This window comes from Hylobates moloch, unplaced genomic scaffold (genome assembly GCF_009828535.3).
Source record: "Hylobates moloch isolate HMO894 unplaced genomic scaffold, HMol_V3 SCAFFOLD_8, whole genome shotgun sequence".
Lineage (NCBI taxonomy): Eukaryota > Metazoa > Chordata > Mammalia > Primates > Hylobatidae > Hylobates > Hylobates moloch.
In genome coordinates, this window is record NW_026652283.1 from 9,318,207 (window position 1) to 9,336,779 (window position 18,573).

The 18,573-nt window shown below is 35.1% G+C and overlaps 2 protein-coding genes across 2 annotated transcripts in view; both read left to right on the top strand.

The window, feature by feature from the left end:
* The window catches only part of CLEC12A (C-type lectin domain family 12 member A), a 124,699-nt gene extending 115,249 nt beyond the window's left edge, over nt 1–9,450 (top strand). The window contains exons 7-9 of the mRNA XM_058442704.1: nt 1–104; nt 2,578–2,658; nt 9,390–9,450. Coding sequence (XP_058298687.1) covers nt 1–7 — 7 coding nt within the window. The 3' untranslated portion in view covers nt 8–104; nt 2,578–2,658; nt 9,390–9,450. The remainder of the gene's footprint in view (nt 105–2,577; nt 2,659–9,389) is intronic.
* Nucleotides 19–18,573, top strand: part of LOC116472663 (C-type lectin domain family 9 member A) — a 25,419-nt gene continuing 6,864 nt past the window's right edge. Inside the window, exons 1-6 of the mRNA XM_058442705.1 lie at nt 19–104; nt 659–786; nt 2,578–2,658; nt 9,390–9,536; nt 11,325–11,476; nt 13,309–13,430. Coding sequence (XP_058298688.1) covers nt 699–786; nt 2,578–2,658; nt 9,390–9,536; nt 11,325–11,476; nt 13,309–13,430 — 590 coding nt within the window. The 5' untranslated portion in view covers nt 19–104; nt 659–698. The remainder of the gene's footprint in view (nt 105–658; nt 787–2,577; nt 2,659–9,389; nt 9,537–11,324; nt 11,477–13,308; nt 13,431–18,573) is intronic.

The following is an 18,573-nucleotide window of genomic DNA, read 5'->3' on the forward strand; positions in this document are numbered from 1 at the left end:
TGGATAGAAGTCAAGGACTCCAATGTCTCACAAGATGAAAGAATCCCAAGTCTCATTTGGAGGAACGCTATCACTAACTAGGATTCCTGGAGCTAAAACATTATGTAAGTTACAAACTTTTATTGTGTTAAGTTACTGATATTTTGAGGTTTATTTATCACAGTAAGTAGCATTACACTAACAGATATACAGTATGTAAATTTATTTTAAGGTTGAAATCCCTTCCTAGCTTTGTTGTTTAAGGCTGCCCAGTGATCTCCCACCCTTTACATTGTGGTTTGCCCAATGTGAGTTATCTTTATATCTTCACTATCTAGGTCACCCCTATGCTTCATCTCCTATACCAAATGCAAGTATGTTCTTTGCACTTACATCTTTTTCTTCTGAACTCACTGCTATCACCTTCAACATCTGCTACATTTTGGAAACCGGATAAAAAATGTTCTATCATTGGCCATTCTGAATTCAGTTCTCTCTCATTTCCTTTTTCACCAAGTTGTGTTTTGGCTTAGACTTCATAAACTTCCACTTTCTGAATGAAGGTGCATCTATTCTACTCCTTAAACACAAACATATTTTCCCACTACTGTGAAAATGTAACCAATTTCAGTTCTTACACCAATCTGCTCCAAACCACAAGAGGAGTTATTTGTTCCAGCCTCCTGTGTGGGCTGCTTTCCTATCAAAGCACCTTAGACATGCACGAGGAAGAAATATACACCTCTCTTCAGTGGGATAGTCCAGCACCAAACACTTACCAGAAATGTCTGTCTTCCAAATGTTCAGGTAACCAGTTCTAACTATTTATTTTGTGTGAGACTTTAGAGTTCATGTTTGTTTGTTTTTTTTCTGCTCTATCATGAGGCCAAGATGTTTATTCTAATCTGAGATAATCTACTTAAGGGTACTGTAATGTCCCTGAAATGCTAATGAAGTGGAGAAGGAGTAAGTAAAGGTGAAAAATAGAGCAATGAACTTGATAAATACGTGGAACTATTTTTTCCTCTGCCTCTCCAGAAAAGAAAAGGAATACCTAGATTTGGGAAATACGTGAAAAAAAAATACAACTTTAATTAATTGAACTCCTATTAAAACATTCTGCAAATTATCTGATAAATACTAGGAAATAAAAAGAGGGCCGGGCGCGGTGGCTCACGCTTGTAGTCCCAGCACTTTGGGAGGCCGAGGCGGGCAGATCACGAGGTCAGGAGATCGAGACCACGGTGAAACCCCGTCTCTACTAAAAATACAAAAAAATTAGCTGGGCGTGGTGGTGGGCGCCTGTAGTCCCAGCTACTCGGAGAGGCTGAGGCAGGAGAATGGCGTGAACCCGGGAGGCGGAGCTTGCAGTGAGGCGAGATCGTGCCACTGCACTCCAACCTGGGTGACAGAGTGAGACTCCATCTCCAAAAAAAAAAAAAAAAAAAGAAATAAGAGAAAACATAGGTTGAAAAACTGGCAAGATCTCATTGGCCTAGAGTTGTGGGCTGCAGTGATTAGTTCTGTCTGTATCATGTAATATCTATATTAGTTCCTGTCTGCTGGTGTAACCAATCACACAGACTTAGGGGATTAATAGAACATAAATTTATTATCTTAGGGCTCTAGATGTCACAAGTTGAAATGGATTTCAATGGGCTGAAACTAAGGTGTTGGCAGGGATCGAGTGGAAGACTCTATCCCTTGTCTTTTCTGGTTTCTAGAGCTGGATTTATTGCTTTCCTTGGCTCATGGACCCTTCTTCTGTCTTAAAGCCAACAACATAACCTCTTTAAATGTTTCTCAGTCTCCATTATCATGCCATGCTCTGTCCCTCCAATATCCTACCTCTCATTTAAAAAGGATCCAGATAATTCAGGCTAATCTTCCCATCCCAAATCCTTAACTTAATGACATCTTCAAAGTCCCTTTTCCACATAAGGTAACTCACAAGTTCCGGGAATTATGACACTGGCATGTCAGGCAGGGGCATTTCTCTGCCTATCACAATGTTCAAAGATAAATTTTAACTATTTTTCTCTGATTAGTGTTTTGAATACAAAAAATCACATATTCCTTTTTTTATCCTCTCTGCAGGGTTGTAAAATTACCTTGGAAGACTTGTTCATCTTCCAAAAATGTATATTTAAAAGTGTATATTTAAAATGTGTATCTTTCTTTTATTTAATCATGTTCAAGTAACACTGAAGAGATGGGGAGATGTGAGACAGCATTTTTTATCTCAAAACATAAAGCCAGCGTTTGGCTTGGGGGAATCTCTAAAAGATTGTTGGAAAAGAATACATATAATTAGTTGGTAAGGTGTGACATCAAAGATAAGGATAACAGAAGTATACTATTAAATCTACTTAATTTGGCAATTTCCATATCACATATATTCCAAGTTATGAGTTGTATTTCAATGCATTTGAGCAAAGGTTCTCTTTTTCCTTTTCTTTTACACATTCCAGGCCCCAACAACTCTCAGTAGAAATGCCAGTGTTAATTCCTTCTTTTACTCAATCTCAACCTGTCCTTGCCCCGTCTTTTTTATCTACTTTCTCTAACTCAGTATCATTTTTCCTATTCCATGGTTAGGAGCATGCTGTCTTGTGATGATGATTTCATGTATTTTCTGCATGGGATTATTAACAGCATCCATTTTCTTGGGCGTCAAGTGTAAGTACTAAAAGATATTTTCAAAATATGTATATCATTATATATAAAACTTCATAATTTATAAATGGATGGAAAATCAATTAATATGTGAATGCACATAAATGATATAAAATAATGGCCACAAATTTCAATCATTTGATAGAACTCTCTGAGCACTTGGATGCCCCTGATAACTTTCAATGATCTATTGCATGTTTTTTAACTCAAATCATGTGCTATAGGTCTCTGGGAGAAACAATGAAAATAATAACATATTCTGATTCAATTTGTGAGTCATGTTAACGTGCTAAAGCATGCCATTTGAAAGATTTCACATTCTGCTTTTCTGTTTCTAATATACATTTAAATTAAAAGATTATTTATATCAGGCAAGTTTCAGTTTAAAATGTTTAATGCAAACCCGAGAGCTTCGTTCGACCACATTTAATCACATTGCTTTTTAGTCCAAATAGAAGACATACTTTTATGTTTGGCAAGTGAAATTTTTATAAAATATAATAATTACAGAGCTTCAGATTCCAGAAAAAGAACTATGAACCTCTAACATCACTCATGCTAGCACTAAGAAAAATGTAGATGTTTCCTTCTTATATGCCTTTGCAAATCATATCTCTATCTAAAAGACATCAGCTGGAGAGGAAGAATTATGAATCTGAGAATAAGGAAGGGAAAGGTTCAGATTCGCATTCACAAAGTATAGGAAGTTTGATCTTGCTTAGGTAATGTTGTGAGCTTCATTTTCTGTTGGTTTTTAGAGGAACGTTTTAAGAATTGCCAAGAGCTTAATCAGTAATTGTTACTTTGTCTGTCTCCTCAAAGTTTCACAGCTTAACAGAAATGTTAGAACTTCAAGGCAGCTTTCTTTTTCTCTATGTACTCTCTTTGGGTCTTCTTAAAAAATACATATTTTAGGCAAATGTGAGTTTGTTTTTTAAGATGCACACATATTAAATACCTGTGGAAACAATTTATATTTAAAAGACCAGTTAAGTCAATTAACACATAATAATCTACTTTCTTCTGTAAAAATTGAGGACTTTAAATGACACGTTGCCAAACTTCATTGTAACTCTACAATATAAGAATCCATATTTAACTTGCGTTGCAAATATCAAAAAATACTCTTTAAATGTTAATTCTATATAATGAATTTCAATGTTATTTTACAAATGATAATGATTTGGGGTAATAAGATTTTAAAACTTAACAAATAAAATCATTTCCAATTACAAACAAAATTAACTGAAGATGTAACACCTTGAAGCACTGTTGTCAAGTGAATGGGATATACAATTTGGTTTTTATGTAAACATAAATCTATAGTCTCCGATTGCCAAATATTTTGTCTACTATATAGACAAAAATCATACACTACATAATAAGGGCGATTATAAAAGTACACTTTAGGCCAGGTGTGGTGGCTGATGCCTGTAATCCCAGCACTTTGGGAGACTGAGGCGGGCGGATTGCCTGAGGTCAGGAGTTCAAGACCAGTCTTGCCAACATGGTGAAACATCATCTCTGCTAAAAATACAAAAAAATTAGCCAGGAGTGGTGGCGTGCACCTGTAATCCCAGCTACTCCGGAGACTGAGGAAGGGGAATTGCTTGAACCAGGGAGGTGGAGGTTGCAGTGAGCCAAGATTGTACCACTGCACTCCAGCCTGGGTGACAGAGTGAGACTCTGTCTCAAAAAAAAAAAAAAAAAAGTACACTCTACATTTTCCATGTTGTCTAAAGATTTGCTGTTCAGTGTATACCTGTCTTCTCCGTCTAGTAAACGAAATCTCTTTATATGAAACCTATAAATCATGTTCCTAAGATAGTGAGTTATTTTAAACTGTATTAATTAATTGTGACCCAGCAGTACCACTTTTGGAAATTGTTCGTATAGATAAACCTGCAATTTAACAATAGGGGAAAAGCCTCAAATACCCACCACATTGATAAGAGGCCATGTTAATAAATAATGGTACATCATCTATACAATAGAATACCTTGAAGCAAGAACAACAAAAGAAAGAAGAAACACTTCTGTATGTAAAGTGCAAAAAAGCAGCATTTAAAACCTGGCTGATGAGATCAATTGTACCCCAAACATCAGCATCATGTACCTTAGTAACAAACCTGCACTTGTAACCCCTGAATCTAAATAAAAGCTGAAATTATTTTTTAAATGTATATGCTATGTTACAATTTGATTAAGAATGAACATTTTCTTGAATTTAAACAAACAATGGAAAGTTATATAAGAAATACTAAAAGTGAGGGCAAGAGGAGTGAGATAAATAGTGACGATGAGGAGAAAAAGATATTTCAATGTTTACTTTTTGGATTTTTTTAAATGTTTTAATCCTATGAATGTAGTATATATTTAAAAAATATTAACTCCCCAAACACAAATTGTATGAAGAAAATGTTACTTTGATGAGGATAAAAGAAACATAGCTAGAAAACCATGTGCTTAAGACTTCCAGTAATTTCTAGAAAATTCTTACAAATAAAAGTTTTTGCTCTTTTTATTTTGTCTTACTAGCTAAAAATATATACTCACAAAACTTAGATATCACTATACAGGTGTAAAGTATATTTTCCTTTAGCTTTTGTTCTAGTGACTATTAATTTTTATTGTTGTTGTTTTTAAATTTATAATTTGCCTAGGTCTTCTTATACATTTTTAACACTTAAGGCTTTAAAAAAATAAAACCAGTTACCATAATAAAACTGTTGTGTTAAGCAACAAGCAGCTTCTTCATGTGAAATGTTCTGTTTAATAACTAATTACTTGTCCCAGCTGGTTATAGATTATGTTATAGCCAGTAGGCTTTGAGTTGCAAAAGTCATGTTTATTTTTTAATAAATATCAATTTTGATTATGTTCCATTTTAAATTAAAGTGTTACATCTAATTTTCTTTATGAAAACTTGCATCGTAAGACAAATATGAAAATATATTTAAATTATATACATATATATTTTTTAAATAGGACCATGTTTCTGACAAAAAGTAGTAAATGAAAACTATAACCTTTTATTTAAAAGTATCATAACATGAATATAATGAAAGTGCTAATTACAAATTGCTCATTATATTACTAAAGGACAGTTCATACCTATCTGACCCGGTTAAATTGTCATATTTATATAAAAGAATACAATGCCATTATTTAAAGAAATCTAGAACCATTGTTATTGTTTTGGAAATATGGTTATGCAATATTTTCTCGTGAAAGAAGATTTCTAAAAAGACATTTATATAAAAATATGGTTTTCTAAATGTTGTATATAAAATACTTTTCTATATACATACATAGAAAAGAGTTTCAATAGATATAAACCAAATACTAATGGCCATTATTTGAGTGGTAGGTTTCAAAGTAAGTAGACTTAATTTTTAGTTTCTTCCTACTATTTCACATTTTCTAATTTTTCTACCACATTATTTATGCCATAATTTTTTTATTAAAAAAAACTCTAGTTCAAAATATTTTCTAAGAAATCAGCTTTTTAATTTGTTTTTACTGTTCATTTTCTTAATTCATCAATTAGGTATAATGTATAATATCATATAACAAATAATTTTATTTGGGGGACGTTAAAAGTATTTTACTATTTTTCCCTAGGTAATTATATTGTTTTGTCTTTATTCCTCATTGCAAATTTATTACAACTTCAACCCCAATAAAGGTGCTATATTTCGCTTCCCATTTGGGGTGAAACTCTGAAGAGAAGTCTCATTTCCCTTTCTCCAGTTTTATTACAGTTTCATATAGTATAAGCTGCTCAGACAGTAATAAACAACAGCTCCTATAATATAGCTAATCTAAAAAAGTATCTAAATGTAACATTTTAGAATTGTATCTTGAATCTGAGAGGAAAATTATTATTTTTCAGTGTCTAAACATGCCAGATTATTAATAGGATAAAATCAGAGCATCACTGTCCTACACTTGACTCTGGTTAGATCCATCATTTTGCTAAAACGAGGGAAAAGGTCCAAGCAGCTGACAGCCTGGGTTTTTTTAACTATCCACCAATGGACAGGGCATAAACATCTGCTTTCTCTAGTCCATGGCTTTTGATTTCTGGTATTTTCTTCTCAGCAGCAATGTTGATAAGTAAAACAGATCAGAATATGTAGCTATGTAATTAAATGTTTTCTTTTTCTTTTCTTTTCTTGCTCTGTTGCCCAGGCCAGAGTGCAGAGTGCAGGGGTATGATATCACCTCACTGCAACCTCTGCCTTCTGGGTTCAAGTGCCTCTCCTGCCTCAGCTTCCTGAGTAGCTGGGATTACACGTGCACGCCACCACGCCCAGCTAATTTTTGTATTCTTAGTAGAGACAAGGCTTTGCCATGTTGGCCATGGTGGTCTCAAACTCCTGACCTCAAGTGATCCACCCCCCTCAGCCTCCAAAAGTGCTGGGATTACAGGCGAGAGCCACCACGCCCAGCCTCTCTTAGTCAGATGATTTTTGTGTGTGATCTTGGTTACCTCTGTTTTGTGGTTAAAAATACGAAAATAATTTTACAGATTTGCCCATTTGTTCTCCTTTTTTGTTGTTCTATTTCTCTCTAAAAGAGGATTTTTAATCCTAAAGGTCTGGCTGACATGCATAGGTGTTTTTATTTGTTTTTTAATTCACTAATTAATTTTTCTTGATGCCATTCTCTCTATACAATATGTCTATTCAATAGCCACAATCTAATAATGATTAACATATCATAAACTTATTTTAAACCAATTATATAACTGAGTAGAATCAATTTACCTGATTTCAAAACCTGTATGAATTAAAGCTAGGTGTATTAGTGGACAAAAAGACAGATATAAAATACAATAAAGAATCCCGAAATAGATTCATACAAATATACCCAAATGATTTTGTCAGCAGTGCAAATCAATTGCAAGAAGGAGGATAGCCTTTTCAACAAAGGGCGCTGGAGAAATGAGACATCCACAGGAAAGAAAAACAGAAAAAGAAAATAAGCCTAAGACTTCAACTTTACACAAAAATTAAAAGTTAACTCAAAATAGATCACAGTCTTACATGTAGAGCATAAAACTGTAAAACTTTCAGAAAACATAGGACAAAATCTTCAGAATCTAAAGGTAGGCAAATAATTCTTAGACTTACATTAAAAAATGATTAATGAAAGGAAAAACTGGTAAGCTGGATGGACCTCATCAAAATAAAACATACATACTCTGCAAAAGACACTAGGAAGAAGGTAAAAAGACATGTTACAGGCCAGGTGTGGTGGCTCATGCCTATAATCCCAGCACTTTGGGATTCCTTGAGCCCAGGAGGTCAAGACTGTCCTGAGCAAGAAGGTGAGAGACCCCATCTCTACAAAAATAAATAAGTAAATAAAAGACAAGTTACAGACTGGGAATAAATAGTTGTAAATCAATATCTGACAAAGGATTAGAACCTAGAATGTACAAAGAACTCTCTAGTTAGTAAAAAACTAGACCATCCAATGAGAAAATGGCAAAAAGACATGAAAAGACGTTTCACCAGAGAGAATATACAGATGTCAAATAAGCACAAGAAAAGACGTTCAATGTCATTAGCCATTAAGGAAATGCAAATTAAAACTACGTTGAGATATTACTACATACATAATCAGAATGGCCAAAATAACAATAAGTGACAACATCAAATGCTTGTCACGCTACAGAGAAAGCGGATCACTCACTCATTCCTGGTGGAAATGTAATATGCTGTAGCCACTCTGGAAAATAGTGTAGCAGTTTCTTAAAAATGTAAACTTCATACTTCCTTAAAACATAGCAATTGCACTCTTGAGCGTATACCTCATAGAAATGAAAATTTATGTTCACACAAAAACCTGTACATGAGTGCTTATAGTAGCTCTATTTGTAATGGCTAAAACCTGAAAACTACCCGGATGTCCTTCAGTGGGTGAACAGTTAAACTAGTAGTGGTAATCCATATCATGGAATTCTACTCAACAATACAAAATAGGTGAGCTATTTATTTAAACAACAATCTGCATGAGTCTCCAGAGGATTATTCTGAGTGAACGAAGCAAATAGCAAAAGGTTACATACTGTAAGATACCATTTATATGTCATTCATGTGATAAAATAGAAAAGGAACACAAATTACTGATTGCCAGGAGTAAACAAGGGGTGAAGGCAAGAGGGAAGTGGGTGTACTTATAAAAGGGCAAGGGCAGATCCTGATGGTAATGGAGGAGCCGAGTATCTTGATTGTATCAATGTCAATTTCCTGGTTTTGCTATTGAACTAAATTTTGCATGTCTATGTACTGATACGGAACTGTGTTCAAATACGCATGTTAATGATAAAAGGTGCAAAACCATGTAAATATATTGTTACCACTTGTGTTAAGGGGAGAGAGCGAGTTTTATATTTATTTGCCTTCATTTGTAAAGTTTCATTTTGTTTTATCTTATGTGTAATATTCAAAAGCTCCCAAATAATAAAATATAAATTGGTAAGTCTGGTTGTTTGGGGGTAGTAAAATCAAGTGAATTAAAAATGGGTGCAAAGAGACATTTTGTTCCACGTCCTTTGTAGTGTTTGATTCTCGTACAATGTAAATTTTAAGCAAAAACCTAAAATAATACAACTTCAAGTCTCAAAAATAATAGTAATTTATAGTTGTCTTTAGTCTGTGTTGAAGGATTATTTTGCTATAAAATGTCAGGATTTTATTAGGAATGATTGCTGTCACTTGAAGTGTTGCAGGTGTCCACCATTGCGATGCAGCAGCAAGAAAAACTTATCCAACAAGAGAGGGCACTGCTAAACTTTACAGAATGGAAGAGAAGCCATGCCCTTCAGATGAAATATTGTCAAACCTTCATGCAAAACTCTTTAAGTTCAGGTAATGGATAAAAATCAGTTTCCACTGTATACATCTAAATATATACACCAATACCTCAAAAGAAACAGTGACACACATTTTGTTCTCTGCAAAACTGTTAGGATTTTATAATAAGAGTGACATAATTTTGGTCACTCTTCAGTTCAATCTTATTTGTAACATCCAATACTACGTGGAAACACTAGGGATCCAGAAGAATGCAACTAAAGGAAATGTACGGTCAAATGCCAAAGAGGTGTGTGTGCAATTAGTAGGTCAGATTAAAAAAACACAGGCACAAAAAAAAAAATCGTTTTATCCAGCCATTCAAATTTGTAAGGATATTTTAACTCTAGCTCCAAATTTCCCAATATATTTAGTTTAGATACTGTTTTAGATTCAAGTTTAGATAGCTTTGAGCAGAAAAATTCATTTTGAAAATGAGAGTATTTACCACAAAATTCTTTTACAAAGCAGGACCTAGCTCTTTTTAAAAATTCTATGAAGTTACTCCAGTTTAATCTTTTATATGCTTTACAAGCATTTTAAACCTAATGCAGAGTCTATTTGTACCTGTCATATAGTTTGTCATGTATTCTATGGTTACTTAATTGGCATTTCATAATGCTTGTACATATAGTTTAGAGAATTAACTTTCCTAGACTCGATACCATTTACATAATTGCCAGTGAGAGAAGTCAAACATCAACCATAGTTCCTTCTGATTAAAATTTAATCAAATGTTTGAAGGATCACTGTGTGCCCAACAATGCTTCTATATGCAGCAGCCCATTGCAAACTCGAGTGAGGCCCGCCTCTGAGCCATCAACCTTGAATAGAATAACAATATCCATTTTGGAGACGTACAAGTCCAACATGTTCTTCAACGCCACAAATACCATTGTCTACACTATTTATACTATAACTCTAACAATGTTCAGGATATTGGTTAGCAGGCATTCCAAACAAAAGATATTGAAGAGCTTTAAACAACTCAACATCTGGCCCATGGAAGCTACTGATGAATTATTTCTTGGCCTAAATACAGGGACTGTCTAGAAACCAGAGTTGTAGAAGTTTCAGTGTCTTTCCTTCTATAAACCAGTGCCAGAAACACTTGGTCAAATTCTTGCTCTTTGCTTCCCCTTTTACACATTTGACCATCCTTCTTTTGTGACTATCTTCCATCTTAAAACAGGTTCCATAAAATTGATTAAATATTAAGGCTTACTTCTTAGTTGTATTAGAGTCCTAAACTAAGTATATTGTTCATTTATGTTCTTCTCCAATTTTCCTCACCTGCATGTTTTCAAATCACTCCTTAAGGTGGATTACTTGTTCTCTCCATTATCTATAAAATATTTCCTTGTTTAGCTCTCAGAATTTAAACATAAATTCAAGGCTTATTATTCAATCCATCCAATGGTCCAGTACATTTCTGGCTAAATTGGGGCAGTAAGACTAACAGACATGAAACAATAAGCAAACAAGTGATGTGAATTCAAAGAAAGGAAAGATTGATAAAACCGGAATAATCAGATTAATTATTATAGAAGAGAAAAAATTTAGTTAAATATATCCCAAAATTAATTTCATATTTAAGTTAAGGGCCCATTGCAGATAGAAATTATTACATGAATCTTACCATATTGAGCCTCAGAGAAGCTGAAATTGGTAAGTGCTACATCATGTGAACCATTACATTATGGGATTCAGCCTCACTGAGGGTGAGGCAAGAGGCTTTTTGGGGGGATATATGTTGTTAATATTTTACGATAAGATACTAAAGTAAAATGTTGTTATTCAAAGCCCATAACAGCAGTCTTTGTCCAAACAATTGGATTCAGAACAGAGAAAGCTGTTACTATGTTTCTGAAATTTGGAGCATTTGGCACACCAGTCAAGAGAATTGTTTAAAGGAAGGTTCCACGCTGCTACAAATAGAGAGCAAAGAAGAAATGGTAAACACTGTTTTGTGGTCTCATGTTATTCAGGAAATATCATTAAAAACTTATTAAAAGAAATCCCTCATTCTCATAAGATAAAATTCCTTAATATTCTATAACAGCAGTATAATTGTAAAACTAAAGGTTTAAAAGAAACAAAGTCGGAATCCGTATTTTTTGTTTTCTTTTTAATGGGAAAACATAAAAACAGGATGGTTATCTGAAATCGAGAAGAATATGTTTGTTCTATGTCCTCGGTTAATTAAAAAGAGGAGGGAATAAGGAGAATACTATTTCGTAGCATGATAATCCACTTCAAGATATACATACATTATAGTTGCAGATATGTTTTAAACGTATTATTTTCAATGCTGTAGGCAAATATAATAACCTATAATAATCTTGTAATTATCAAGAAAAAACAGAAGTATAAAAACTGAAGTGGCCGGGCGCGGTGGCTCACGCCTGTAATACCAGCACTTTGGGAGGCCGAGGCGGGCGGATCACGAGGTCAGGAGATCGAGACCATCCTGGCTAACACAGTGAAACCCCGTCTCTACTAAAAATACAAAAAATTAGCCAGGCGAGATGGCGGGCGCCTGTAGTCCCAGCTACTCGGGAGGCTGAGGCAGGAGAATGGCGTGAACCCCGGGGGGCGGAGCCTATAGTAAGCCGAGATTGCGCCACTGCACTCCAGCCTGGGCGACAGCGAGACTCTGCCTCAAAAAAAAAAAAAAACTGAAGTGATGCCATGAAATAAATAGGTCTTGAAAAATAAGTATCTGCTAAATGAAATGTTTAATTAGCCTTAAATCTAGTTTACCAATGTCTTAACAAGTGAATAGGCTGGGCGGGGTGGCTCACACCTGTAATCCCAGCATTTTGGGAGGCCAAGGTGGGTGGATCACCTGAGTTCAAGGCAAGCCTGGCCAACGTGGTGAAACCCTGCCTCTACTAAAAATACAAAAATTAGGCGGGCATGGTGCTGGGAGCCTGTAATTCCAGCTACATGGGAGGCTGAAGCAGGAGGATTGCTTGAACCCAGGAGGCGGAGGTTTGCAATGAGCCAAGATTGCGCCATTGCACTCCAGCTTGGGCAACAAAAGCAAAACTCCATCTCAAAAAAAATTAATTATAATAAAATAAAACAAGTGAACAATAAGATGTTTCCTTGAACTCATTCTACCCACAAATATATGAAATAGAATGCAAAATTGCACATTTTTGGCCCTATAAAAAATGTATACCTGCTATATTCGGTAATTAGATGAAGTTCATTTCAACAAAAATCATGAGAAAATAATTTGTCAAAGATATGCAGTAAACCAAGAACACTTGAAGTAAATTATTACAGTTGTATGTGCAAAAAGTTATTTTATGTGCAAATTTGATGACACAAATTAGAAATGCTTCTTCTAACCGAATGTGCTCATAGTTAAGGTGCTCCTGGAATCTCATGAACTATTTTTCCACATCGAAGTATACCGAGAAAGACCATTCTATGTGGTCTATGATGTCAAGAATATTTTTACTTTTGATAATGAAAGTTCAGTATAACACTTTCTTTTTTTTTGACGTATACTACCTGCCAGGCTCTGAATATGTTGAAACTTTTAAAATCCCAGTTGTCTATTTTTTTCATAGTCTTTAACACCATATGGATCATAGAGCAATAGAAAAGAGTGTAAAAAATGTATCTGCACTTTTTTATAATACTCCCTTCTCTCTTTTTCCAGATTTCAAGTTCCCATTAATTTCTAGTTAGGCAAAATGTCACACTTTATATTTCACTAGAGTTTTGTTTGTTTGTTTTTCTCATTTCACAGTTCAGTTCTTGCCTCTTACAGGATTTTATCACAGGCAGCTTGAGGAAGATTAAAGGAAGCTATGATTACTGGGTGGGGTTGTCTCGGGATGGACACAGCGGACGCTGGCTTTGGCAAGATGGCTCCTCTCCTTCTCCTGGCCTGTAAGTCTCTGAGTGAAATGCTACAAGAAAAGTTAGAAACATGAGGGAATTCAAAAGTTTATTTTAACTTGTACCATGAATTTTCTTCAAGGGACAAGCAGCATGATAATGTTACAGGCGGCTAATTGGGATTAAAGCTAACAAAATTAAGAGTAGCTTCATGCCTTCTAAGTCTTTCTCCTTCCCAGCCCTGCCGCTATTATCTTATAGAAAATTCACCTCACAATTTGAGTGTCTGATGAATAATATAATTATCAAGTGTGTTTCTTTTGTATCGCAATGTTTAGGGAGTAACTATTCATTTCCACATTAAGCTTTTCAGATGGCAGTGGAGAGATGGAGAAGCAGAATCAGGTGCCTTAGTATTTTGAAAATTAAGAGTCAGCAAAGAGATTCTAATTTAGGGACTGTCTTTGGGTATCTATGTTTTCTTTTTCTTTACGTGCTGTTTTTGTTCAAATTATATTAACATTCTTTATTGAGAGAAAGCAGCAGTTACTGAAGAAGGACGACGAGACCACCACAGGAGGGTGCTACGTTAATACTAAACAAAACAAGCAGCCACACACCTCTCCTTCGTTACCCTCAGGAGCATTTCTGAAACCCCCAAATCTAACCTCAGAAATGTTGACTTGCCTTTCCAGGTTGCCAGTAGAGAGATCCCAGTCAACTAACCAAGTCTGTGGATACATGAAAAACAATTCCCTTCTTTCATCTAACTGCAGCACTTGGAAGTATTTTATCTGTGAGAAGTATGCGTTGAGATCCTCTGCCTGAAAGAAATTGTGTTCAAAGTGTTCTATTACACTGTTATTTGGAACACGCCATTGGAAAACCCCCCCCCCCAAAAAAAAAACAGAACAGTAAACCAAAATGTGGGCAACGAAATTAGCAACCCTGGGACTCAATAATACACTTGGGAATATTCTTCCACACCGTCCAGATTTCATTTGATATTGTTCACAGTGCAAGAGTAAAACTTATTTAGAGCTACAGAGGACAAAACCCTGAAGAATTAAGAACAAACACATGGAAATCATTTTTATTGTTTAAAGCCCAGAATGACTATAAATTTCACAGGAGGTACACATCTATGTTTTTGCGGGAGGTGATGCAGTTACAGCTGACTAATATTTTTCAAATAAATAAATTTGGCCTTTTAAACTCACTTTCTGTGAGATCTTTCTATGCATTTTCTGGGCTTTCACGCATTATGTTATTAGACTGATAGGATAGAAGAACAGAGATACGAATTTCCAAACTGGAAGAAAGGCAGACTTCTATCTGCAACCTGTAAGACAATGTACATTTTAAGATTTGATTTCTTCTAGAAAGATGAACTACTTGAATTTGACATAAGCAGAAGGAATAGTCAGGATGCCAGGATCAGAATGTTCTCCAGAGAATTCTGTGAATTCCCTCTTTCCTCTCAATGACCATGCCTGGCATTCGCAAACCAAAGGGCTCGTGGTCTGGTCCCTCAAGATTAACATGCCAGCACTTCCGATAACATCTTTCAGTGCCTCAACTGCCTCATTGTAAGATAACAACAGAACTTACTTCAAAATATTGTATGAGGATTAGACTGTAAATATATGTCAGTGCTGAGAATAGTCTTGCACAGAGTTGAACACTCCGTGCTTGGTTTTGTTCTCTGGACTACACCAATCATCTCTACACATCAACCTTTGTTTGTGCATTCCAGGCAAAAATGATCCCTTTTATTGCCCCTGTTGCAGGGATATTGAGAAGTTAAAGTTTCTGTGTAAAATGTCAGCAACTCTCTGGAGAGAATATCTGCTTTAAAGTTAATGGATTTTCCTCAAATAAATCTATAGACATTCTCTGCCCTAAGTCTGTAGACTCCCTGAAGCATGGACTATCTTATTCCCTAGAGACCATTAATAGCAAAGAACCTTGTGATCTACAGAAAGAACAGATTCTTTAATTATTATTATATTACTTGTTATCACTTACGTCCCTACAAGAACGCCATACCACATAGTAGGTTCTCAATAAATATTTGCTTAATTCAGTATAATTTTATTTAATTCTTCATTTCTCATAAGGAGGAGCTGAGATTCATTAGATTATCATCTTTTCTTCCTGAGCATAAAGGCATCACTTAAATATATAAAGTAAAAAAAAAACCTAATTCTCTGAGTCACTAGAAATCATTTAAATGAAACTAAATCTCCTCTTACCTAAATGACCTTTTACAATGGGTAAGGTTGTGTAAGGATGAGAAGAGCATGTTTTTGTTTATGTACCCTTCACCTAGAGTTTAAATGTGGGAGTTTAAGTAAAAGAGATTTTTCTCTAATTTTCTGCCGAACCTGAAAAAGGAGAATAGCAGAGAAAACACAGCATATATTGTCTCCTGTGTTTGATTTTTACAGCTGACAGTTGGCAGCTGAATGTAATAACCTGGAATAAAGGAGAAACAATAGCGGAATTTACTAGCAAAGACTGTTTGCCTTAAAGATTCTTCAAAGTATTGTCATGGAACTATGTTTAGAGAAAGGATATGAAGCATTTATAATCATTCTTTAAAAAGTACAATAAAGCAAAAGGCAAACATCCTTCAGCTGATGTCATCCCGTAGTGTATGATGCAGTATTTTCAAATTAGAATTTATCTACCGTGCAGCTGACTTCAACTCCTACAAATCTCCTCAGCAACAACGCTACTTTCCACACAGATGCTATAGCTGGGTGATTCTTCTCTGCAGGTTGCTTTTGGTCCAGGATACCCAGGCTTTTCAAATACAACACTGAGCTTGCCAGTCTTATATCCTAGTCCCACCAACAATGAATTGGGCATCTTAGATCTCTTTCATTGAGTTCTAAGTTAGTCTTAAACAAACGAAAAGAAAACTAAAAATAAAACTATCCTGCAAATGTGAAGAGCTTTTGTTACATGTTTGGTTAAAGTACATTAAATGTATAAAAATATATACTTAATAATAATAATAATAATATTGGTAGAATAATAGTAGATACTATTCGAGCCTAAAAATCTATTCATATAATGAAGCGTGTACAAAAGTCATGCAGACTTTAAACCAGAGGATCCTGCTGTTTGTAATCTTCAAATACTGTAAGAATCTCTCTACAGAGGAGTTGACTCCCAAATATTAAAGCTGGCCCGGAGACAACCTACTAGACTTTTCTACCTTGTTCATAATGTGTTTGCATCCTCAAAATAAAAGCTCCCCATTACTCTTCTCACACTTCCTGCTGTTACAGTGCTCATGGCCTGTTTCCTGTTGATAAATCCTGAGAGTGGGTTCAATATCCTCAGGAAGAGAAAGAGCTTATTGTGTACCGGGATCTCAGCTCTACCAGGAAAGGCTGGGCTCCTCGTTTGACTGTTCCTGCAATTTCTTCAGAATTACATAAACAAGAACCTAGAAAGAAAAAGTCTCCTCATCCAGAAAAACCAATTCATACAGTGCCCCTCTCTGATTCTCAACTGGATATTGTTCTTAGCAAATCAGATTTTAAAATTCACTTTATCATTATTTCCTTTTCTTAATATCGATTTTTCAAAAGTGTGTAGTGAGAATGTTATGCTATTCACTTATTCTGTTGTTTTGAAATGTTTGTTCACATCATGATCAATATTGTGAGTTTTGCTTTAAAGACGGATTAAGGGGAAAGATGAAGAAGAATAAGCTGAGGGAAGGAGCTGAAGTATGTCAAATGTATGCTATTTTTTCCTCCTCACAATCTAAAGTGACACTATCCCGTAGTCCCAGACTTGGAATGACATACCATTCAAAACTCACTCTGCAGGCAGCTAGACCCTTCACATCAATAGCACTTAAAGAGAAGCTCGTCATCCATCCCTGAGCTAGACTGTAGCTACATAGGATGCTAGGGAGTCAAAACTTCAATGAGTGCATGTCTCTGTTTTACAGCTTAGTCCACAAAATCATTTGACTTCCTCCTATCAGTCATATTTTCTTTCTGTAGCAACAAGGCTTACATAACGATTGCTTAACTGCAGGCTTACTTCTCATTTCTTGTTATGTACCTATTATATGAACTACTTTCATTGAAAATCTGCACTCATTGTCAAAAATATTTGGTAATAAAATCCTTAGCTCTCCAAAGTAGGTGCCCTTCTACAATTTGTTCATAAATACAAATTTCCAAAGAAGTTTGTTGTTATTAATAAATCAAGTTTAGCCTAACGCTGCCTTCTTACGTATTTTAAGTTCAGCCTAAAGGATTCTCTGTACATAATGTCAACTATAACAAGTTGAGGGGTAAACAGACCCTAGCCTACACTTGTGCCAATCACTGTGCTTTGGCCAATCAAATGTAGCCAACTATTTGAATTGTGTTCAAATAAGGCAAACTCCGAGCTGAAACCAATCCAGCTTTTTCTGTACCTCACTTCCATTTTCTTTACTCCATTTTCCTTTTTCTGTCCATAAATCTTCTTCCACCACATGGCTGCACTGGAGCCTCTGAGTCTACTCTGGCTCTGGAGGCTGCCCGATTTGTGAATGCTTCATTGCTCAATTAAACTCTTTTAAATATCATTGAGCTAAAGTTTTTTTCTTTTTAACATTGCTTATGCGTGTGTGTGTGCACCCCTATATTTAAAAATAAATCACTAGATCCTTTTAAAAATATTTTCTTGACTTCCCTTACATTTTATATTGCAGTTCACATTATGAAACTGACTTCACATTTACTTCATCTCAGCTAAGAGTAACATTATGAGGAAATTATAACTATTTCTACTTCATATGCAGTGAAATAGGCTTCATGAAGTAAAGCGACTTGCCTAGGAAGTAAATCAGAATAAGGGGTCTAAAATCTTCATTTTCTAACCTAAAACACAGTTTTCTTGGCATGACACAATATAGCAACAGAACTTGCTCGACCCTGAAGAAAATTTTAAGGAAATCACCAGAAAATTGAAAGGAAAGTTCTCAAGGAAGAATCTGCAATAGTCTTTGCTAAGTGACAATCTAACAAAATGAAGTTTATGAAAATGAGCATCAATGTGTTCTAGCATACGATTGCTACTGTACATCATTTTACCATGAGATAGATGTTTATGAAAAACAAAACTGAAGCACCTCAGTTTCCACTGTTGGAAAACAAAGATTTATACTGTTATTCTT